Source organism: Gopherus evgoodei, chromosome 3, assembly GCF_007399415.2.
Source record: "Gopherus evgoodei ecotype Sinaloan lineage chromosome 3, rGopEvg1_v1.p, whole genome shotgun sequence".
NCBI classification, from domain to species: Eukaryota; Metazoa; Chordata; order Testudines; family Testudinidae; genus Gopherus; species Gopherus evgoodei.
Window position 1 is genome coordinate 74,044,695 of NC_044324.1, and position 26,235 is coordinate 74,070,929.

General features: G+C 40.5%; 1 protein-coding gene across 2 annotated transcripts in view; it reads right to left on the reverse strand.

Annotated features, from left to right (window-relative positions):
- Positions 1-26,235, reverse strand: part of LOC115648351 (E3 ubiquitin-protein ligase E3D-like) — a 133,719-nt gene that overhangs the window by 41,475 nt on the left and 66,009 nt on the right. For both annotated transcript variants that reach the window (XM_030555811.1, XM_030555810.1), the window contains exon 9: positions 9,450-9,588. In XM_030555811.1, coding sequence (XP_030411671.1) covers positions 9,450-9,588 — 139 coding nt within the window. The remainder of the gene's footprint in view (positions 1-9,449; positions 9,589-26,235) is intronic.

The following is a 26,235-nucleotide window of genomic DNA, read 5'->3' on the forward strand; positions in this document are numbered from 1 at the left end:
ACTCTTAAATGAAGCAAACAGCAATATAGTGTAAGCTTCTGCAACGACTATCATCCACACAGCACATATCAAGTAGATGAAACATTAAGGAGAAGTCTTATTATGGAGTCATTGCTTTATAATTTAAGAATGACTCATTACTCCCCATTACATTTATGGCTGAATAGCTGGTTATATATGGATCTTATGTCAGATCTCTGTGCAGTGTTGGCTGACAGACTGTAAAATACCCCTCACTTAATCAATTTATTAAGTCCAAACTTCCAGAGCTAAAACTAGGTACCACATTGCTTCACAGAATCATAGACATGTAGGGCTGGAAGGGACCTCTAAAGATCATATAGTCCAGTCCCCTGTGCTGAAGCAGGACCAAGTATGCTTTGGTGTGATGGCGTATACAAACCCCACACTGAGCCTGAAGGGGTTAAAAGGCAATGCTGGATCCAGGTAGCCCTGCCTCTCTGGGCCTACCAAGCATGCACTAGCTGGAGGAGCTGGTTAAAAGGGAGCTCAGCAACTCAGGCAAACGGTGGGTGGACAGGCTGCAGAAGAGAAGGTCCTTTTCTGGGAAGTTAGATAGAAGGTTGAATCTGAGAGTGGACCACAGAATGGGTAAGGCCTCCTGACAGCGCCTTTACCAATCACCACTCTTTTTGAGAACCAGCAGATCCTACAGGACCTCACTCCTTTGGACTTTCTTGTTTGTTGAGACTGTTTGGACTAAGGGACCTGTAGGTAGGAAGTAGCCTAGGGCACCGAACATGGTCTTGCTGCAAGTAGGACTCTGCCAGTGTAGTTTCTCACTGAGCCAGGACCCAGGACCCAGGTCCCCCTACCACTCCCTTTTAAAGATCAAAGCCCAGATGTGGTTGGAAAGTTGAAGATTCCCAGCTTAAGATCACGAACAGGCATCTCTACTGCCCTGACAGAAGGTCAAGAGGCCAGAAGCTGGGTGCATTAACCACCAAGATGCCTGGCCCTCCAAGTCCCCTATCACACTTGGTTTAGATATCTTTTAATCCCTTAATTTAAAATCACCTGAAGTGTGCAAGTAAAGTTTTGTTTGTACAAATCTTTGTGGGAAATGATGCCAACATTCTTTGAAAAGTAGATTCTATGCTTTGTCCAGATAAGACAGTTTCTTTGCAGTAGATCATAAAATTCTGCAACTAGCAGCAGCCTGAGGTTGTGAAAATGGTGTCTATGTTAATCTCCATATAGGCAGAATGGCAGAGAGCTAAAATACCTTTATGGAGAGTTCCTTTCTCACTGTTTCAAACAGGATAATGAATAGTTAACACAATAAAGACACAGAGATGTTGAAAAGTTCCTTAGAATCTCTGATATGGAGACTCTTATTTTATTTACTCAGACTAAAATATAATATGGAGAATTGAGTGAACCGTTTCCAACACACATACCAGCACATGACAATTACCATTTGCCCATGACTTTGGTGAATGGTGATGGACGATAGAAAACTAGATGGTGCCTACCATATTGTAATACAAATGCTAAATAATTAGTATATAACAACTACCTGCATAGGTTCTGAAATGTGGGGAAAATGACTAACAATTAGAACCATCTTAATGAAAACGAATACAAAACTATACCAGATGTGGCACTTTGTTTCTCCGCAGCATTAACATCACTCGTTATTATGCATCAGGTATCACAAACTCTAATCAGACTAATCCACTCCGGATTCTCACAACCAAACCTATACTATTCTTGTCTAAAGAACATTAGTACTTTTTCACGTGTTCCAAGAATATTTTTTTGAAAGATGTCACCAGATGACAAAGTTACACTTAATCTTCCAAATTCTTTGTGCAAGCAAATATTCAGTCTTGTGACGATATGCTGTGTGGTGTTATACAAGATTCTGGTTAGAAGGATTAGGGTGGAGAGAGTTGAGAGATTACTGAACTAGGCATGGGGAGTGGGATTGTGTGCAGTCTGCCTTGGTTTCTAGGGTTAATTCTTTGCTCCGTGGGAACCAGGCACCTGTGTTAAGCTTAGATTTCTGAAAAAAGGGGATTGCTTGTGTGCTTTTGATAACCACCTCTCCTCCAGGATGTGTGTAAATAAAACAAATTATACTTAGAATACAGTATGCCCAGACTCTGTGTCACTGATTTCTCCTCCTCTGCAAAGCTGAGTTGCAAGGCCATGGACATCTGGTACTACTCAGCAAAGGCGTGACACTATAATTTGGTTCCTGATTCTGGATCCCAGTTTAGGATTTTATTGCTGCTTTCTGAACCCTGATTCACCATTATCATCGTCTCAAGTAATTACAAGAAATGGGCTTAGCCAACTGGGAATATGGTGGGCTTTAGCCACCACAAAAATTGAGGATTTGCATTAATAAAGCCAGAAAAGCACTGTTCATCTCACTTATTAAAAATGCACAAATTCAGTCACATACAAAGCTATATTCAACAACTTTTTTTTTTTTAACTCTAGCCCCTTCCCCTCAAATATAAAGTTGGGTATACCCCTGGAAAAATATGTTTTACATACAAAGTACAGTCATACATTAAAAAAACTGATGGATGGCTCTAACAGTTGCTCAAATAAATGTTGTGGTAAACTACAGAAATATCAGAGTTTCAGTGATGATTTAGTAAAATCAACTTAATAAAAGTATGATAAAATGGCAGAGGCACAAAAAATAGCATCATAATCTCTTAATTGAACCTGGAAACCTCTCTGAAGCTTCATGGAAATATTTAAAGTAGTATAATTCTTCCAGTATTGCTTGTTATTTCCAGCGGTGGCTGGTCATCATATTACCATTTCTTTTCTATTTATTTGGAAATGTTTTTATGCAGTACAATAACATTTTATTTTTTTAATAAGTGTAGCCTTTGTACTTATACTGAACTGCAAAACTGATGTTTGCATGAAAGATATAAAAGTGAGGTAACTATATGGCATTAATCACCATAAATGAGAAATAACCAAACTTAAAAAGAGAGTACACAAATGTTATCTAAATCCCCACAATAAAGAATGTATTTACAGATGTAATGCAAGAGAGATTTGGGTTTTTTGTTTGTTTTAGATCATTTACCACAGGAAATATGGTGGTTTAAGAGGGAAGAATAATATGGTTCCAGACAAGATTAAGTCTTACATAATCCCCTTTAGAACTGATACCTTGGCAGAATTAGCTGAAACCAGCAAAAATTACTACAGCAGGGGCTTCCAATGCTGGGCTTTTACAGTCAAGATAATCTTCTTGGAGACTGGCACTAATGTCATTGTGATTTCTCACTTTAAGAGCGATTTTAGCAAACTAAAAAATACAGTCACTCCAAAGAAACAAAACTGAATATATGTATATCAATGAAGCTATGTTATGTGTATTAATAGCAGTTTCTCCACTTGATTATCAACACTGGCTGAGAATTTCAAAGCACCTATGCAGTCTAGGAGATTTAGAAAAGGAAATTAATGGAAGATGTCTCTAAATTCTCTAGATGGTTCAGATTTTCAAAACTGTTTTCTGTAAATGAATCAAAGGGTATGGATCCAGAAGTTTGCAAAATATAAATACCAACAAGCACATATATAATAGAAAATCTCTCTATGCCTCAGTAGCCATTGGTAGGAACTCTCAATTTTTAAAACTCTTTTTTTTAAACAAGATGTGCAAGATATATATAAATCTACTTCATTTTTCCTTCTGGCATGGGTGGGTAGGAGATCCATTTTTAAAGCCAATTTCTCTCCCCAGTCTTCATCCTTCCCTGCTTCACTGCCTGTCAACTACCTTGAGCAGTAGTAGCAACAATATCTTCTTTCCCTGCTTCTAATGTCGCTTCCAAAAATGTCCCAAGGCAGCAGCAATCTTACAAGAATATGGATTAGTTCACTTCTGCTGCTCAGATTGCTCAGGGGGAGCAGGAAGAGTGAAACGGACCACATCCTTCAAAGTTTTACTCTGCTATTGCTCCAGAAATGACTGGAAGAAGCAATACATACATGTCCTTTCAAAGAAATTTTACTATTTGTGGGAGAATGTGCAAGTGCTTTTTACAAAAGGTGATGGGAAGCCTCTAATATATCAAGACATACACTTCAGTTCAGCCTCTGTTGTGCATACATATTACGAACATAGTAATTCTTTATCTATATCAGTTCTGTAATAATTACTGTACAAAATGGAGTTCGCAAGCATAATGAATGAACTTAAAAATTCTGATGTTCCCTAAATAACTTGTTTTTTGATCTACTAAATGTTATTGTGCATCAAATTACAAATAAAGAGCACTAAATATTTCCCTATCAACAGACAGATTTAAAACAATAAATGGATTCAAAGATTTTTTTAAGGATGGGAACTATTATAATCACTTAGTCCAACCTCCTGCATGACCACAGAATTTCAGCTAGTAATTCCTGCATCAAGCCCATAGTTTATGGTTGAGCTTGAGCATATATTTTAGAAAGACATACAATCTTGATTTAAAGACTTCAGGTGATGGAGAATCCACCACATTAGTTGATAAATTTTTAAAATAGGAATTTATTCACAAGGACACACTGCTGGCTGAACCTTAACTATAGAGGCACCATTATGATAAATAATGCAACAACAAGGTGAAAATGATCCTTTAGTACCATCAGCTAATTTCTCTTGTCAGAAAGGGCTTGTGCAGCTACAAACTTTCACTGACATGGGATTAAACAGAAAAGAAATTGTAGAATTGCAGCAAATGAAAGGCTGACATTGCTCTATAGTCCTTCAAACACAGCTTTCTTTCAAATTCATGCAACTGTAAAAAATAAATACAAAACAGCTATCTGTTTAACTCCCAGAATCACTGTTACAGTCTATGGCCATAAGAGCCAATCCTTGGTACTGAGGCCTGTTTTTCCACAATAACAAGATTGAGAGAAATATGCCAAACAACTCCATATATCGTCATAAGAATTCAGTATATAAGACATTTTCTGTGCTTGAATTCAAAGAAAGGCAAGATACGTTAGCAAAACATAACAGATTACTTGGCACTTTAAAGCATCTTCCAGCATTAACTGCTTTCTGCTGTAAGTACAAACATACCAACGTATCTGACCAGTTTTTATGCTCAGAAGTAACAGATGAACAGTTCAATAACAAAGTAGATGATGGGTCAAATGGGTGCTAGCTATGGGCACTTACAAGTTCTACAAATAATGTATGAAGAGAAGTTCAGCCAGATAGTAAAGCAAAGAACTGCCAGCTCCTGAGGGAAGAGAGGCAGAAAGATCAAGAGTATAGTGAGCTAACGTAATTTTCCGAACAATGTAAATGAGCCCAGCAAAGGAGGGCGAAAAAAGGCTCAGTGCAAACCCAGGATAGGAAACTTTACTCATAACCTTCTGAGTTTTATTCCAACAGGCAGGTCCTCCTCAGTTCTTCATAAATCCCCTTTGTACTGCTCCAGAGGAATCCACAGTTGGCTCAAGGCGCCCTAGAGCACCTGCCACAGGCCCCCTTGGTGGAGGAGATGGGCCACGGGGGTTGTCAGGACAGAAATCAATGTTCTTCAATAATCCTGGTTGATGAAGGGGCTCCTTGGAAGAGCTATCTACTAGCGCAAATTAGAGTAGCCCCAGTTGCTGGACTAGGTGAGCCAATGTTTGACTTTTTCCTCTTTATTCCAGCCACACACTTGTCTTCCTATGTTAGCTACAGACAACAAGGAATTTCAGTGCCGTTTCACAAGAACGAAGAAGACAAGACCCACAAAAACTGCCAAGAATCGATGTTCTGCTCTCATGCAATTAGGCAACGTGGAAACCTGTTGTAATGTATATACTTGATCAGTAAATTCAGACAGCTAGTATTATGATGACTTCTGGTGCACTCCTCTCATATGCTACTTCAGTGATACAAACCATATTGAAACATTTTCACAGAGTCATACCAGAATGAAAAAATATTTTAAATATTATGTTACTAAGCAGCGTTAAGCAAGCAACAGCACACTGCTAGAAAACAGAAGGCAATTTATAGCGAGCACAGATATGAAGACCACTAAGCTGGCCCCAGAGAGCACTTTTAGAGCACAAGGCAGAACAGTTTATAACTGAGATTATCAGCAATTAAGCGTATTTCCTTTGTGTGCCTTTTTATACCCCAGACGTAATCCAATCCATACTTATGCCAATCAACAGATTTATACTGTCTTTAACATTACATTGTAACACAGAAAGGATTCTACGTAAGAATCCACATCATTTACATAAAAATTGGTCTCTGTTAGCACTGGGATATGGAAAGGATTACTCTTTGTCTATTACATCCCAAAGCTGAATACATGAATCACTCCTATGCTACAGATGAAATCAGGTGCTAATTTATACCTTGTCTAGCTCACCAGTTAGGGATTCAGAACTACTTACTGCATATTTTTTCTAAATCTACGGCAGAAACATATATGTATGTTCTGTGAAGAAAAATACTCTGCTGAATAAAACACTGGCTTTCTACTTGGGATGGCTATATCAGTTGAAACACCAATTGTTGAGACAAGAAGAAACCTTTGCAGGTTCTTTTCGGCCCAATTCCAAAAATATAAGATATATCTACTTTTTAAAAAATCTGCTCAAAATACTTTTGTAGATTGCTGACAATTATATATTAAAGGTGCACTGCAAAGGAAAACAAATATTGGTTTTGCCCTTTACTACTTCTTAATGACATTTAACGTATGACGTCTTGTTTAACAAAATAATCCACTTTTTTCCACGCTGTGTTTAAGACTCAACATCCTTTTCCCCCTCATTCAGGTCATAGGGTACTTCACATGGTGTGATATCACTATTCAAGACATCTGCATGCCTTGTCAGTTTTTTCTATGGAAGAAAGGATATAATATTCCTGATATCTGTGGTACAGAAGGTGAACAACAACGAGCAAAATCAGAAAAATCTTCCTGAAAAATAAGTCTGAGGCAGACTTCGTCAATTTTAAGGATGCAGCTGACAAAGGAAGGCAAGCAAAGAGCATAGACAAATGGTATCTTTAGCACGAAGGACTATTCTTAACACTGTCATTAGAACAACAGGGTGGTGATTGCATCTGCATTTTCATTAGATTTATACACAAAGCAAGGTTTCAACAATTTACTGGCACTTCAACAATTTACTTTCAGTGTTCACATCAGCAAAAGCTTTGAACTAAGCATGTGAACAGCCCCCCTAAAGTTAGCCACATCTGAATGCTTCACTGGATCAGGACATAAAATTAACAAACAAGGACGCTAGAAAAAAACATTTCTCATGTGCACAGTCATATTTGGAAAATGAGTTTACAAATAGATCACCTACAACTAAAAGAATTCAACTGGTACCTCAGGAAAGAACCTTCTCTAACTCCAGATGCCACAGTGAACTTTGGCAAAGCAAGTAAAGCATATGTCAAGGCTCTGATCCTGCAAAGAGACATGCACTTGTGCCAGTGCTGAGTACCAGCAAAATCAACGGGGCCAAAATTAACCACATCAGTGCACTGAAATCAACAGGGCTTTACAGAGGCATGAGGATTCTTCACATTAATCTTCACAGGATTACGGTGCAAATTAACACCACTAGCGACTTTTTAAGGGCCAAGTCCTGTTAACATTCACAATGTGAGTAACTTCATTCACAAGGGTAGTCTGATTGAAGTTAATGGGACTAGTCATATGAAAGCAGGCACTCACATGTTTTTTTCAGGTGTGAGCCCTAACCTTCTGTCTACAAAAGGAGTAAGATATTTCTTGAATTTACTGATCCATCTCTCTCTGGATATGCTAATCATTTCTCCGTTCCCATCTATATCCAGATAAAAATCAAAGAAACTTCCCACTACAGAATCTCAAACACTACACACAAACAGTGCAAGGTGTATCCCATCAGCATACAAAAACAGACTTTCATTCAAACTATTTCTTAATCCCAAATGAAACTGGGAAGATTTTACCCCATATTATGAGCAGTAAACAAGTTATATGAATGGCCACTATTTAACAGGCAACCCAGATTGTTCAACTGCATCAGTGGCTGCATCAATCTATAAAAAAAATTAATTTCGCAATATCATTCCACCAGCACATAGAAGATTCCTCAGTTTTATGATCCAAAAAAAGCAAAATTCAATAACAGTTCTGACCTTAGGTATAAAAACACTGTTCTGAAATCAACAGCAATAACTGCTATTCACTTGACAGTTCAAAAGACTACAGATCTCCTTTTCAAGTTCACAGAGGGTAGATGATAAGCCAAAAAAAACCCCCGGCATATTTAGACATGCGTCTGATGAAGTGGGTATTCACCCAGGAAAACTTATGCTCCTATACATCTGTTAGTCTTAAAAGTGCCACAGGACTCTCTGTTGCATGTTTAGTTATTTCACAACTCAGTGGGCCAAATCCTCAGATGGTATATATCAATGTAACTCCATTACAGTCAATAAAGATACATCACTTTACACCAGCTGAGGTTCTGGCCCAATATTTCTTTTATGGGCATTTCTTTTCATTTACTTACTCTGACCTTAACAACGGTAAACGCAATGAGAAAGAAATCTCAGTAAAATAGAAAAAATAGTTTACATAAAAAACCTAAAATTGAGTTCTATAGTTTAAGTAAACTCCCAAATCAGACATAGATTTAGATACATTTATTGACCTAAACCAATCAACTGTTGATTCATATAATTGATGGACTGAGTCAAGGATAGACAAAGAATATTTTAAAGGAGGCTGAATTAACACATTTTATTATTAGTTAAAATGACTATATATTTCATTTGTAAACTGTACATACTCATTTGTAAAGAGGATAAAAATTATACAAATCCTTTTCACATTTTACGTTATATTATTTTCTCTTCAATAATTACTTCAGTAGAAATGTTAAAAGCCCTATTTCTTTTACTGGAGAGGGCATGGTGCTGTTGAACAGTAATCTACAATAGGACAGATTGTGACCATTTCACTGCCATGCACACACACTGAATTGCATGAGTTCCATCATTCAAGGGAGTGATCACCCAGCGAAGTAATGGTTCATAACCTGATTCTTTGTTATTACCACAATTACTTTAATTTTCTTTTTTATAAGGGCTTTGACATATTGCTGTGTTTTAATGGAGTTGTGTTTCAATTGTTCTACTTATCCACGCTTCCCCTTTTAAAAAAGTCATTGGTGGCATTTATTCAAACATGCTCTTTAGCTTGGACAGTTTAAAAATCTTCTATACCTTCTCACCTTGGTCCAAATATTAAAATTCTGGGGATAAGTGCATATTAAAAAAATAAATTCTTCCTTGCTGTATTTAGTATTATAACTAGCTATGTAGCCCAACTGATATGCCTTTAATTTGGAGGGTTTTACGCGTCCCCAGGGAGCCTGCTCTTTCCTACAGATAACACATCTATATTGGATGAAAAACAGTTCATTACCTGGAAGGAGTTCATGCAGCGTAGTGAAGGTGGCAGACAAGCATTACTCAAACTCAGTATCAACAACAATTCCAAACAGGTTTTTGATGGAAATGTTAGAGGATGAACTCCAATATCATTTTTCCATGCATCAGCAAGGCTGGAAAGTAACAAGAAATCCTGTTAATTAATTCATGTAAAGGTAATTCACGGAAAATACATAGTGCACACATGGTTCAAACAAATGCTAAAAAAAGACTGTACTGTTTTCTATACCCTAATAGTTCTATTTCATGTGCACTGTCCTTTAGGAGTCACAGGCCAATGTATTTTCTTTACAAGGTTGGTAAATGTGAGAGGTATTTTGCTATTATCACCAATTTTACAAAAAAGATACATAATGAGACAAGACAATTTAGCACCCCTCAGAACAATTCATTTTTACATTTGTAATTCTAAGTTTTAACAATATTCTGAATCAGATCTCAACTGTCACTGTCAATTTCCTCTCATACAGTACTTTTGCATATACAATATTGCAAAAAGAACAGCTAGTGTATTATTATGAATCCTTTTTATTTTCATCCAGTAGCAAAACTGTCACTTATCACTGATGAAAAGGTAGGAAGGCAGAGACTCTGAGGCCAATTGATTTTTATGGTATAGCAATGGAACAAATCTACACCAATGAAAATCAACCCTAGTTTACTTTACATAGCTTTTTAGTTAGAATATAAAATGCACTGAAATTCTCAGAGCTAATCACACTCAAGCACAGAAACAGCAGGCAACATAACTTTTTTTTGGTACTTATTTTTGCCAATTTATGCTGAGGAATAACAGACTGTTTCAGCAAAATCAACTCAGAATGTCAGCACAACCAGTTTGCAAACGCATGTTAAGCTAGACATCCTTTTCTTCCATGTAAGAATTCTCAGATCAGATTAATGGTCCATTCAGTCCAATAATCTGCCTCTGAAAGTGGCCAGTAGGATGCTTGAGAGCAAACTGCAGTTACAGATTTAAATACATATTTTTATTAGCAGGTCAGCAACTTCATTCCTGCATTTCTTCAGCTCTCCTGGAAACATATCAGCCAAACCTGGTGACTTGTTGCTGTTAAATTCACTAGTTTGTCCCTCCTCCTTCAACAGCTGAATCTCTACAAATATCTGAAAAGAGCGGTATCATCTCACCATTCTCTGTGGCATAGAGCGAGACAAAGAACTCACTCATTCATTTGTTCATTCAATCTGCAATATCCTTACTTTCCTTAATCGCTCCTTAGCATTGGTCATAGCTGACCCACTGATTCTGTGACAGACTTACTGCGTCTTATGTACTTAAAACATTTCTTATCTATTTTCTCTTCACACTCCCTCTTAGTTTTCCTAATTTTTATCTTATGTTTTACCTTCCAGTTTATGCTCCTTTCTATTGATGTCTCAGGGATGGGGATTTTTAACTGAGAAATACCTTTTTGGCTTGAATGGCCTCTTGAATCTTCGCATTTGATCACACTGTTTCCTCCCCCCTTGCCTCCCTTCTTCCTTCTTTGTTTGGAAGTATGGCGGATTCCTTTGACTCTATTACATACACTATGCTGAAGTAGCTGCCATACTGCATCCAAGGATTTTAACTTTCTCAGTTTTGACTTAAGTGATTTTTTACTTTATTTTAAATCCACCTTTTCTAAAATAGGTCAATGTGCTCATTTTTGGAGATGTTTCTTTCTGCAAGGATGTTGGGGAAGTTCTATGGCCTGTGTTATACAAGAGGTCAGACAGGATGATCAGAATGGTCCCTTCTGGACTTGGAATGTATGACTCTATGGATTTAATTATATAGTGGCTCAATTATAGTTACTTCTTAAATAAACTCCTATGGATTCCTTAGAACTAAATCAGCAATAATGTCTCCTTTTGCATGCTCTCAGACTAGCTGATCCAAGAGAGCATGCTTTACATTGTTGAAAGTTGTTTCTCTAAACCAGGGGTCGGCAACCTTTCAGAAGTGGAGTGCCGAGCCTTCATTTATTCACTCTGATTTAAGGTTTTGCGTGCCAGTAATACATTTTAATGTTTTTAGAAGGTCTCTTTCTATAAGTCTATAATATATAACTAAACTGTTGTTGTATGTAAAGTAAATAAGGTTTTTAAAATGTTTAAGAAGCTTCATTTAAAATTAAATTAAAACGCAGAGCCTCCTGGACCGGTGGCCAGGACCTGGGCAGTGTGAGTGCCACTGAAAATCAGCTCATGTGCTGCCTTTGGCACGTGAGCCATAGGTTGCCTACCCCTGTGCTAAACCTTCCCTGATGTGACATTTGACCAGTTTATATTTCGGCAGTTACTTTGTTTTATTAGACTCTCTGCTTCTTTGTTGTTCTTCTGCTCTCTCACTCAAGGGAGTATTAAAAAGTGTTTTTCTTCTTCTGTAATTGTCCTTGTGGATGAAAGAAAAACTCCTCTTTGCTAAAAATGGAGTATTTCATTGTTTTCCAATACAGTTATTGATTTTACAGAGCCTGTTTTTATTTTGCATAGACTAGCTGTCTCAACTGCCATCTAGCTGCTTTCACACCACCAGCTCTGGAAAAGGCCCCGTCGTGTGAGATGAGTGCCTCCTAGGAACTAAGCAACCAGTGGAAGCAGCATCCCCGGGAAACACTCTGCTCCTTGCAGGTTCAGGTCGATGATGCTAGCACAGAAAGAGTACCTCAACACTGTTCATTATTTATATTTCCCTAATTTGACTAGCGTATGGATCCCTCTGCTGCTACTTCTTCTGCCACAAAATTCCATGAAGGTGACCCCAAATTGGAAGTAGATAATAGAGGGCTATAAACACAAGTCCCTAGTTTGGACTAAATTTCATGACAGGAGAACTCACCACTGAAAATAAACCTGGACAGCTGACATGAGTCAAGTCTAGAAACCAACCCTCAAAGCAGGTAGATATAGTAAAATGTGCTCAACAAAACGGTTCTGAACTAGGAACAGCACACCTCTTGAGTTAAGCAAAAAGGACATGAGTGTGCTTTGCAGCTGGACACTAAATCCTTGCTTCTATCCTTATACATTGTTAAAATTCAGCCATGCCTGCCAGCTATTTCCTTATTAGGAAAATTCTTCCTAGTCATAAGTTAAAAATAAAATCACTAGCTTTCTTAGCTAGAAGCACCATATACTGTAAATATTCAAAAGGAGGTAAAAAAACCCAAACCCCTGAAATACTCCACATACAACTTAGAAATCAATTAGAATAGTAGAAATTAAAAGTAGAAAATACTGTTACTGTAGAGATCATCTAGTACGCTCGCTGGGAAAAAAGGCTTACATTTAAAGTAGCAAAGGCAATTTTCCAAATTACTTGAATATACTGAGGTTAGTCTAGTGCAGGGGTAGGCAACCCATGGCACGCGTGCTGAAGGCGGCACACGAGCTGATTTTCAGAAGCACTCATAGTGCCCGGGTCCTGGCCGCCAGTCTGGGGGGCTCTGCATTTTAATTTAATTTTAAATGAAGCTTCTTACACATTTTAAAAACCTTATTTACTTTACATACAAAATAGTTTAGTTATATATTATAGACTTATAGAAAGAAACCTTCTAAAAACGTTAACATGTATTACTGGCACATGAAACCTTAAATTAGAGTGAATAAATGTAGACTCGGCACACCACTTCTGAAAGGTTGCTGACTCCTGGCCTCACGCGAATTTCCAGATATCATCCAAAATAAAATTCTTCTACTTTACCAAAAAGATATTAATTACTCCCCAGCCCTCTTATTATAAAGTCTTTGCTTCACAGATAACTAGATTCCCAATGAACGTTAGTGTGAAGTGTTTATTTATAAATGTTTTCAGATGTGGCTGATTATTTATAACAGATCTCAGTCTTCATGTTACATCTCTTTTTATGGGAAAGTAATTTCTTAAAGAGGCTTACCACAGAGCTTAAAAAAATGTGTCTCATTACCCAAAAGCAATACAGCACAATTTTCTTAATCAGGCTATCCAACATTGGGATGTCTCTCTGGGCACCTATGTAGTCTAGCAACAGGGAATGGCAATGAATACTGCTTAATTGGGATAGTATTAGTATGAATGAGCTAACACAGAAAGCAGCAATGCATTCCTTAGCAACACGAGCTGCAACAAGTACATCAAACCTGTCCTTCACTCTCCAACAGGCTTCCCATCTATCAAATCAAATTTGAGGTCTCAGTCCTTTATCTTCAAGCCATTCAATGGTCTGGGCCCAGTACAAGTGAAAGATCTCTGAAGCTCTGGGATGAGGACCATAGTTGACAACTTGGCTCTTCAAGTACAATGAAGCTGTCCATTGCAAGGGTAAAGCTCGTTTGTGTGAGAGTAGGAACTTTTTCTGGGGCCACTCCAAATGCAGTGCAACAACTTTCACAGGTTCTAGAGATGACCTCAAACATCACCACATTCTGTGCCAACTGCAAAGTGTACTTCTTCGACCTTGCCTTCACTCCCACCTCCAGCACAGAAGACTTAAAAGAATTTTAAAAGAAAAGAAAAGAAAGAACGAACGAACCGCACATAACTTTCTGGAGAGAAAGGAGAGTGTCATGTTGCAAACGCTAGTAACACTGCTTAATGCACTTCTAGGTGGTGCACCAATACTATAGAGATGAGGCAGATGTAAGAGTCTGAATGGAATAGAATTCTGCTTAATAGGCGCCCACAAGACGACTGCTATAAAGTATGTCTTTCTATGCTTTGATCTTTTAAAATGGAGGATACAAAATAATAATGATTAAGAAATAAAAATGTAAATGCCATGAACAACACTTGACTCTTTTTTTCTAGTAGTTTTGTATACTGTGTCTTTCCAGAGTTTTCCCTAAGGGCTTGATCCCTGCAGCAGGGATTCAGGTAGTGATATAATCATGTTACCATACTGGGCAAAAGATACAAAGCAAGGAAAATAATGTTGCTATTATATGTGTGATAGTGTAACTTCACTGGTTTCAAAGGAGTTGCTCCAGATTTGCAACATTATAAATGAGAATAGAATTTGGCCTGCTGACTTCAAATTTTGATTGCAATAGGATTACTCATATCAGTGAAGGAAACTGAAATCACAAGAGGAAATCGCTGAATCTGGGATGCATCATCAGTTCACCATAGGGTGACCAGACAGCAAGTGTGAACAATAGGGTTTGGGGTGGGAGGTAATAGGTGCCTATATAAGAAAAAGCCCCCAAAATCGGGAATGTCCCTATAAAATTGGGACATCTGGTCACCCTAGTTCACGGACATCAAGTCACCTTATCACACAGTTACATCCTAAGACACAGTTGAACTTCTTGTTGAAACAATCCCAGTAGTTCTGACTGGAGCTGATTCAAACATGGACTACAATAGCTGGATCACTGCCAAGGAGGAATGGGATAGTCAGTGACAGAAGGTGGCACTTCTGATTATTGTTGCTCTTTTGAGTATCTAGGATTAACAAGTGTTCTAGCATTACCCAAGGCTGCATTTTTCTTGTCAGCAGTAGGGTATACATGTCCACAGCTCAAAAGGAAATGGTGGCATTTTCCAATTCCTTGAAATGTTTTCCTCTTCCATCTAGTACCACTTCATTCTTTCCTAGATACATCTTAACCTACGTGAGAACAGCTGGCTTGTAATTTCCTTAACGTATGGCAATAACTGTAGACTGTGCTGTCTGGACTGGATGAAAAGACAAAGGAGCATGTCACTAACACACTGCTAACATCACAACCAATGTCATAGAATAAAAGAAACATAGGGCAGGAAGGGGTCTCAAGAAGTCAAAGTCCAGACCCCTGTGCAGAGGCAGGACCAAGTAAACCTAGACCAGTGGTTCTCAGCCTGCAGCCCAATCAACACACAACTGTGGCTCATCTGACATCCTCAGGGCCATACAGGTTGTATATTTATAACTTGTGGATGCAGCCCATGTAACATCTCGAGAGCTGCATATGCAGCCCAAAATGGTAAATAGGTTGAGAAGCATTTCCTAAACTGTGGCATCTGGATCTGGACACAGCAATCCAGCTGAGGCCTCCTCAGTGCTGAGTAAAATGGGAAAATTACCTCCTGTGTCTTACATACAACACTTCTGTTAATACACCCCAGAATGATATTAACCTCGCAACTGCATCACATTGTTGACTCAATTTGCAATTCACTATAACATCCAGATCCTTTTCGGCAGTACTACCACTTAGCCAATTATTCCCCATTTTGTAGTTGTGCATTTGATTTTTTGCTTCCTAACTAAAGTACTCTGCACTGTTCTTGATCAAATTTCAACTTGCTGAATTCAGACTAATAGTCCAATTTGTCAAGGTCATTTTGAATTCTAATCCTACTCTGCAAAAAATATGCTTGCAGCCCCTCCCGGCTTGGTGTCATCCACAAATTTTATAAGGATAATCTCCATTCCATTATCCAAGTCTTTAATGAAAATACTGAACAGTACTGGACCAGGATTGAGCACTGTGGGACTCCACTAGATCCGACCTCCAAGTTTGACAGCGAACTATTGTTAAATACTGACTGAGTGTTGTCTTTCAACCAGTTGTGCACCCACCTTGTAGTAATTTCATCTAGATTCATTTCCCTAGTTTCCTTAGGAGAATGTCATGCGGGACTGCATCAAAAGTCATACTAAAATCAAGATATATCATGTCTACTGCTTACCCCCATCCATTAGGCCAGTTACCCTGTCAAAGAAGGAAATTAGGTTGGTTTGGCATGATTTGTTCTTGACAAAGCCATGCTGGCTATTCCTTATAACCCTATTATCCTCTACGTGTTTACAAATAGATTGTTTAATACATTGTTCTAGTATCTTTCCAGGTACCAAAGTTAGACTGACAGGTCTATTATTCCTGGGGTTCTCTTTGTTCCCCTTTTTAAAGACAGGTATTATGTTTGCCCTTCTTCAGCCGTCTGGGACCTCACCCATCTTCCAGGAGTTGTCAAAGATCATTGCTAACAGTTCCATAATTGTTTCAGCTAGTTCTTTAAATACCCTAAGATGAATTTCATCAGGACTTGCTGACTTAGATATATCTAACTTATCTACATATTCTTTAACCTTCTTTCCTAATTCATTCTCCCTTCTTGTTAATATTAATTATTTTGATAATTGGTCACCATTAAACTTTTTAGTGAAGATGGAAGAAAAATAGACATTAAACATCTCAGCTTTCTTGATGTCATTAATTATTAGCTCTCCTCTGCCACTAAGAAGAGGACCTACACTTTTCTTCATCTTTCTCTTTATTTCTATAATGTATTTCAAGAACCTCTTCTTATTTCCTTTTATGTTCCTGGCTAGGTGTAACTCATTTTGTGTCTTAGCCTTTCTGATTCTGTCCTTATGCACTTGTGATACTCTTGTACTTCTCTTTGGCAATTTGTCCATGTTTCCACTTTTTGTAGCATTGCTGTATGATTTTCAAGTCATTAAAGAGCTCCCGATGGAGCCCTATTGGATTCTTTATATTCTTCCTATCTTCCTTTTGCATCAAGATAATTCGCACTTGTGCATTTAATACTGTCTCCTTGAGAAACCGCCAGCTGTCCTGAACTCCTATTTCCCTTAAATCTTCTTCCCACCAAAACTTGCCTACCATTTCTGAGTTTCTTAATGCCTGTTTTTTTGAAGTCCATTGTCTTTATTCTGGTCCTTTCCTTAAAATCATTAAATCTATCGTTTTATGATCATTTTCACTCAAATTGCCTCCTATTTTCAGATTTACTATCAATTCCTCCGTTTGTCAGAATCAAGTCTAAAATGTATGTTTCCCGGGTTACTTCCTCCACTTGCTGAAAAAAATAGTTGTCCTCAGTACATTCCAAGAACTTACTAGAAATTTTTTGTTTTGCTGTATAACTTTTCCAAAAGATGTCTGGTGTAGTTAAAGTCCTGCATTTCTCCCAGATCTTATGTTTTGGGTATTTCTGTTATGTGTTTTGATCTGCCTGCTCTTCCTGATTTTGGGGTCTGTAGTAGCCCCCATCATGATATCACCACTATTTTTTACACCTTTTATCTTTACCCAGAGACTCTGAACTGGTCTCTCTCCCACCTCCTGCTGGACCTCAGAACAAGTGTAAAGTCAGGCCTCGATTTACATGGTATTTTTTGCACGGTTTCAGTTATGCACAGTCATTACATTGTGACCCTCTATTTTTGTACACAGTATGGATTCACTTTTACATGGTACAGCACGGTCGCCAAGATGTGCAGACCAGTGGTGTAGCCAGAATGGGACACTTGGGTGGGCCCCAACTTTGGGTGGGTGGGCAATGATGGGGGTGGGGGAGGGGAGGGGAGGCAGGAGTGATCACACTATTTCCAGCTGGCCTTGCGGGGGACAAAGGACACTCAGGACAGGCCCCCCTACCACCACGTGCACACCCACAGAGCGGGGTCGGGGCACGGGGGCTTGTCCCGCTCCGCCTGGTGCTCCAGCTGAGGAGCGGGGTCAGGGGCTCATCCCAATCTGCCCACCTGCCTGCCTGGCACTCCAGCTGGTGAGTGGGATCAGGGGCTTGCCCCACTCCACCCGCCTGCCTCTCCAGCTGGGGAGTGGGGTCAGGGTGCAAGGAGCAGAGTGAGCCCCAGTGCCCCGACCCTGTTCTGGAGCTCTGGGAAGGCAGAGTGGGGCAAGCCCCTGCATCCTGACCCCACTTCCTGGTAGGAACGCCAGGCAGGCAGAGCAGGGCAAGCCCCTGTGCCCTGACCCTGCTCCCTGGGGCTGGGGCGCCCTATGCCAGATTGTTCATCACCCCCTGCAAGGCCGGCTGAAAGAGGTGAGGGGAGGCAGCCCCAATTCCTCCTGCCTCCATGCTCCCCGGCATCCCCAGACACCCCAAATGAACCCTCTGAGTTCTGACTTCAACCGCATCAACATTATCATGTCAAGTTCATCCTCAGCATTAGTAAAGGTTAGTACCAAGTTTAAATTTCATTAAATTTTTTAATAAAACTTGTATTGGATAAATTAGGGAGGTCATCTTGTGAGCCTGGAACCTAAACCCTTATTTCCCATAGACCCTGGGCATCTTTTTATGCGGTTTCTATTTGCACAGTGTTTTCTCAAGAATGAAACCACCGTGCAAATCGAGACCCGACTGTATATATTCTTAATTAGGGCCAGCTTTAGGAAGTGCGGGACCCAAATAGAACATTTTCGGCAGGGCCCCAGCAGGGATGACTAAAAAATAAAAAATCACGTAAAAAAACCTCTTTCATTTCTTCCGTGTATTATTTACTTTCCATAACTATATAAATAATACAAAATTATATATTACATACCTTGTGTAATGTATGCAGATGCATATTAACCCCACCTAAAGTTCTTGATGCCCCCCCGACAGGGGCCACTCCCCCTCCACCGCCATTCCCTGTCCCCTGACTGCCTCCTGATGCCCCATCCAACCCCTTGTCTCATTCCTGATGCCCCCCTGGGATCCCGGCCCCATCCAACCACCCCTTCTCTCTGTCCTCGATTGCACCTGGAACCCCTTCCCCTGACTGCCCCCCACTGCCCCATCCAACCCATGCTCCTTCCTGACTACCCCCCGGGACTCTTGCCCCCATTCGATCTCCCTGTTCCCTGCCCTCTGATCGCCCCGACCCCTATCCATCTACCCACAACCGCCCAAACTCCCCTGCCCTCTTCCAACACCCCATCCGTGCTCCCTGCCCCCTTACCGCGCTGCCTGGAGCTGCTTGGCCGGGACCGGTGCCACGGGGCCTGAGCCATGCTGGGCTGGAGCCGGGACTGGGGCCCGAGTCAGTGCCGCTCGGCCGGGGCCAGGACCGGGCTGGGGCTGGGGGCGTTCGGCTAGGGCCAGGGGGCCAGGCCGGAGGGAGCCACTCAGCCGGGGCCAGACTGGGCCACACCACACCTCCCTGGAGCCCTCCTTGTGCCCTCCCACCCCATCGTACCTGCCCCTGCTTGCTTCCAGGCTTCCCGTGAATATCTGATTCGCAGGAAGCAGAGGAGGGGGAGGAAAAGGGGGCAGAGCATTCAGGGGAGGAGAGGGAAGTGAGCTGGGGCTGGGAACAGGGTGGAAAGCTGCGGGGCCCTCTTAGGCGCGGGGCCTGATTCAGAGGAATCGGTTGAATCAGCCTAAAGCCAGCCCTCTTCTTAATGTATAACAACTCCTCCTCCATTTTTCCTAGCCTGTCCTTCCTGAACAATTTATAACCCTCTATACCAATATTCTAGTCATGAGATTTATCCCACCAAGTCTCTGTGATGCCAATGAAATCATAATTTAGCTTATGTATTAATACTTCCAGTTCTTCCTGTTAGTCCCTATATTTCTTGCATTTATGTATAGACAACCAAAATGTTGAGCAGATTTCCCCCACTGATTTCCTTCCTGTTGCTCCTATGACTCTGTTGTACTTTTTCATAACCCCTCCCAATGTCTAGCCCATCCCTCACCCTTTTTTTTGCTTACTTGGAGGCTTTTGTCACCTGCCCCCTTTGAACCTAGTTTAAAGCCCTTCTCACTAGGTTGGCAAGTTAGTGTACGAAGATGCTCTTCCCCCTCTCAGTCAGCTAGAAGCCATCTCTGCCCAGCAGATCTTCTGAACTCTAGGATGTACCTGTCCCTGCCTGTGTCCTTACTCTCAACCAGGAGGATGGACGAGAACACAAACTGTGCCCCAACCCCTTCACCCTTGGTCCCGGATCACTATAGCCACTGCAAATCTGCTTGGGGTCATATGTGGCAGAATCATTACTGCTGAGGTAGCAGTCAGAGTGATGGATAAGTCTCAGCAACCTTTCTGTAATATCTCAGACATAATTTTGCAATTGCTCCTAATAGTTGCACATGGATATCAAATATTAGCAGTGACAGCACTGAACTATACAGGTCCCATATGTGTTAAAAAGGAATTAGAGTAGCTGGTTTACTGTCATTCCATAATTTTCTGCCAGGACATATAGGAAAAGAAGCAGTATCTTGTGATCAATTGTGTCAAAGCAGCTGAAAAAAAAATCAAAATCAATATTTCACCTCTGTCCATCCCAACTAAGGGGTTTCCCAATCGATATTTCTGTACCATGACTTGGCCTGATAACAGACCGAAAAGGATTCTAATGGAGGGCAGAGGCTGCTAGATTTGGTTTGCTACCTCTTCTTGATAATCTTGCCCAGGAATGATATACATGAGACTAGACAGTAGTAAACTGAGGGCTGGCACTGAGAGATTTCTTTTTAAGAACATCTAGACTATTATGTCTTTCGGGGAGGTTGGAAGAACATCAGTCTCCCTGACAGAATGCACTCTGTTACAGCAATGGGCTGAGGCATTCCTTGACAGTTTTGATCAGCCAGGTGTGCCACAAGTCTCAGCTTGCACTGATGCCTTTTCGTACTTCTAATACTGCAACTCCATTTGCTAGACTGGGATTTTTTTAAATTGCTTCTAGTCGTCATGATTGTGGAGAAGATTTTCCAAAATGTAAATTAATATAGTGATTTCTTCCTGAGTCTGCATACAGACAGTTCTAGTGCCTCTGCTGTGGATCAGAGCTTTCCCAAGCAGTAGTAGAATCAAGGTATTTTTGTACTGCTGCTGCTGGGAAATTCTAAAAGCAGCAGTGGAGAAGCAATTATATTGCAGCCAACATTTTAACAAGAGGTTCTCAAAATTGCTCCCCTTTACTTAGTGAAACTCATGGTCTGATAGATGCCTGTGCTCAGAGACAGGAGGAGGGAAAGACAGGGGAACCTCTTATTTACTTTTTCCATTGTATGATCAACAAGAGTAAGTCGTCATCAGTCAGTATGATACAGAAATGCATAAAAAGCAGGACTGAGATTCATTATACACAAGGGACTCCAACCCTCCCGCCACTGGGTGGTGGAATTTTTGCAAGGAGTTGCCATATGTTTCTCCCAGCACACAGCTGCAACAGAGGTAAGTGCGGGAGCAATTCCCAGGGGAACAGCACCCACAGAATAGACCCAAAGTGAGGGAGAGTAGACCATGCTGTTATCAGTAAAATGGCAGTCTCTCTAGCCATCCCCTGGCAGCAGTATTTGAGTACCTCACAAATGACAGCATAGCCTAAAAAGGCAAGTTGTCCAAAACAATGGAAAAAAATGTACCTAGAAACAAGTAGAAATGAAGAAACAACTGATGACATTATAAATCACATAGGAGCGATGTGAGTACCAGCGCTACAGAAAGAGGAAAGGATTTTAGAGGATGGAGAGGAGAGGTTAACCCTGCAGTTTTTCCATTTCTAGTTTGATTGACAAAGTCACTCAAGATGAGCTCAGAGTCTTTTGTAAAGCCTGTATTAACACTGCACTGTTCACTTTGTAAAAAGTGTGCGTGTGCTGCTTAATGGTTAGCTGCATAAGCCAGATCAGCCCAGTGGTGCACTTCTTCAGAAAACCTTCAAAATCATTACAATAGGCTGCCAGGTCTAGTATAGTAAAGGTTTATGGGTTTATCAACTGAAACATTATGTAGCGTATCCTTTTCCACTGCCCACTCTTAGAGGTATCAGCGGGGTAGCCATGTTAGTCTGGATCTGTAAAAGCAGCAAAGAATCCTGTGGCACATTATAGGCTAACAGATGTTTTGGAGCATGAGCTTTAGTGGGTGAATACCCACTTCGTCAGATGCGAAGCACTAACAACTACTGTAAAAGAATTAAACTGACAGCACCTCCTGAATTTTAAGGCTATTTCTCTGGGTTAGAGGAATGGGTGATGGAAAATACTACTACCACTGCCAAAAGAAGGAGCTAGATACTGCTTGAGACACAAGGAGCAGGAATCAGACTGTAGAAAGGAGCCTGCCCCACCTGCACGCAAATCCCCTTGTGTGTAGAGCAGTCCATATTGATGAATACATCCCTTTCAGCAGATGCTCATTATATAGTCCTTCAGAGCCACATACATGGAAACCTTGATGAATGGGATCCTTCACAGTGAAGATACAGAGTATTAACGTATTTTAAACTGTCAAGGTCCCAAATAAGGTTTCTGACATTGACTTTAGAAAATTTGCCTTTTCTTGTGTGGCTTAAACCCTTAAGGCTTTCCAGCAACTATGCAGCTTTATGGATTTTTCTCCTGCTAAAAGGAGTTTGAAGTTTGAGAAAAGATTTACTGTGGAATGCCCTATCCAATGAAATCTGGACATGCTTGCAGAGGTGATGAATTCTGTTTCAAGAGATTGCAATATCTATTTCCTTGATGCTTCAGCAGTCCTGCTGGATGATTAGACTGGAATTTATCCGTTAGCTTTGAAATGTTAGCAAGAGAGACGGATCATGCAATCTTTGGTATTAAGGAATAGGAATAAGAGGTTAGAGGCAAAGGTTATTCTGAAACAGCAGATAGTGGGGGTGAAAATGGTAGACATTTACTCAAAAATAAATATATAAAAAGAACTGATATGGTGTAGGTGTTTATGAACATCAGTCTGCTACAGAGGATAATGTTAGGAACTAATAAATCATTGAGAGAGGAGGAAATGTGAGGTCCCTTTTTCTTAAAAATCCTCATCAGAGATTTTACTTGATTTAATTTCACCACTTTATTTTAGATCAAATTTGTTATGTCCAGGCCCTGCCTGGCAAGGCCTTCATTTCCTGACCTACATCTGGGGTTCAAAGTTGGAGCTAAAAGGATAGTGTCCCAGCAACTACATTCCTCTTTAATTCCCCATTCCCTACAGATCCAGCAAAAGAAAGCTGAGGCAGTGCTCCCAGCTAAAAGGAGGCCCGAGTACAGAAATGTGTGAAAGGAGCATCTGAAGTCACAAGTCAACAACAGGAAGTAATGCAAAAGACCCTTGAGGTTGAGTGGATGAAGAGCAAGAAGTAATTATACAGGAAAATACAGTCTTCCATTAGGGCTTGGGGCAGGCTCCTTTCTACAGTCTGATTCCTGCTACTTGTGTCTCAAGCAGTATCTAGCTCCTTCTTTTGGCAGTGGTAGTAGTATTTTCCATCATCCATTCCTCTAACCCAGTGAAATAGCCTTAAAATTCAGCAGGTGCTGTCAGTTTAATTCTTTTACAGTAGTTGTTAGTGCTTACCTAGGCAAAGTATACTCAGTGGGAAAAGTATCAGAGGGGTAGCCGTGTTAGTCTGGATCTGTAAAAGCAGCAAAGAATCCTGTGGCACCTTATAGACTAACAGACGTTTTGGAGCATGAGCTTTCGTGGGTGAATACCCACTTCCTCAGATGCATGTATGCATCTGACGAAGTGGGTATTCACCCACGAAAGCTCATGCTCCAAAACGTCTGTTAGTCTATAAGATGCCACAGGATTCCTCAGTGGGAAAAATAACTTTTTTCCTTTATTTCTGCTACACTTCATCAAGTACTATTCAACTCCTAAAACACACTGCATTGTCTGAGGAGGAACTGTGTTTTGCATGGCTAAACACAGACATTTTTTTGTGTTTAATAAGGGCTTAGATAAATAATCTTAAATCCCAGTGGGTCTCATTAAAGCAACATCATAAAATATTTACACTTGCATATGAATTCAGGGGAAAAAATGTCTACCTAGCAGTTTGAACTCATGCTGCCTAAGGGAAGTGATTTTTGAAATTCATGTGTTTAACTATTTGAAATGGATTTATAGCAGCCAATTATGATAAATCATTGCAGAAACTAATAATAGATTATTTTCAGATAAAGTAGTCCATTTTAAATACACAAAATACAAAACCAAAGTTATACTAAAGCTGATTATCTGTTGCTTATGAAAATTGTAAGCACGTAGTTCACATCTTTGCAGCAGGTTAATGCTAACGGTTTTACTGTCCAATGGATTTGTATGCAGGTTCCTCCCACTCTGTAACTTCTACATCTATTTAGTTTGGTTCTTATATGTACCTCAACCCCTCTATAGTACCTGAGCTTCCTGCTGGAGCCCTGAAGATCCCTTTACTTCTGCCTGTGGGCTCCCTGCCCCATTAATATCCTATGTAATCTTTACCCTTCTCCTAGCAGAAGACTTGAACAAACTCCTCATGGATCGGGATCAATTCCACATTTCAGGCAACAAACTACTTTATGATGTAAAAACAAAACACACACACACACACACACACACATATACATAAAGTATATTTTAGTAAACACACTAAACTAGTATCACACTATTACTCACACAGTTGTGATAGAGCTCCCTCTGGACTGACACTCATCAGGATCTTCCATTTGTAGTCCACCTCACTGGGCCCTTTGCGCTTTAAGCCTCCTGAGTCTGAACAGATCCCAGGCACTGTCCCCGAATGGGGTCTCTAAACATATTCTCAGAGGGCAGATACTCTGTTTTGCACCTTCTCCTGAGAGTTGCACCCACACAATCCAATTCCCTTGCCCCTGGGACCACTGCTGTTCCCTCAGGCTCTCCTATAGCTTAAACATACCCTCTCCCAGACCTCCAGCCGTGTGAGCTTTCTGGGTTTATCATTTACCTCATCAGGGGCACATTATAGTGAAGTAAAACAGACACAACAACAAACCTGCCACAGGATTCTAAAACAAATTACTCTTTATTTAGATAGCATGAGAAATGCACAGATGTAGACAAAAATACCCCTGTATGCATTTCCCCGCCTCGGGTATCTCACCATTCTGGAGAATTCTTTGGGTTTGGGCACAGTCCTCTGAGGAGTCCAGGTTCCCCTTTCTGCACACGGCTTCTCCTCTGAATCATGGAATCTCTCTCTCTCTCTCTTTCTCTCCCCCTAGGTCAGCTAACTTCCATCTTCCTCGGCTGATCGCAGAATTAAACAACACCCCACTGCTACAAAAGCATGCCTCTTTCCTGACCAACTTTCCTGTGTGTCTGAGAGTCCCTTGCATTTATATGTCCCACCAACTACACCTGGTTTCTTTGTTCTGCTGCTGGGGATTTTCCACTCGGCACTTCTCCCTCCCTACAAAGAAGATGGAGGAACTAGACTCCTAGCTTCAGACAATTCGTTGCCTCAAGATGTTTCCACCTGAAGAGGCAACCATTAAGGTTTAACATCGCACCTCTAACTCTGGTCTGCAAACCTGAAAGTAAGTGGTGGAATCCGCATACATTGGGGCATTCCATAATGCAGCAATTTCCTAACATCAACAGAATTCATTAGATATACACAAATCCCCCCAAATTATCACACACACTATTTTAATAAGTGTACTTCAGAGAGAGAGTCTATACAGGTCATTTGGCCATCTTTACAGTTACCACCCAAAGATATTGCTCAAAGCACAAAAGAAGAAAGAAATAGTTCTTGTGAAGCTTGTTGAAATCAGAAATGCAAAATGCATGCACTTGTTGATTTTTTTAAATCTTCATATCCATATCTCAAGGTTTTGATTACACACACAAATACACACACACACACACACACACACCAAAAGTACTAAAAAGACACAGAAGTATCCTCTTTACTTTTGTAAAATGAAGCTACACCTCTACCTCGATATAACACTGTCCTCGGGAGCCAAAAAATCTTAACGCGTGGATTGAACTTGCTTTGATCCACTGGAGTGCGCAGCCCCGCCCCCTCAGAGCACTGCTTTACCGTGTTATATCTGAATTCATGTTATATCGGGTCACGTTATATCGAGGTAGAGGTGTATTCTTAAAATTATAAACAAGTATCTGTGACGTTCCCCTATGGCGTTATCTGGGCCAGTGATCTGCGAGGTCCAATCCTTGACTGTGGGAGCCAGCCTTACCCTGCTCTGCTGTGAGAACCCCCACTCCTGGGCTGTTCATGCACAG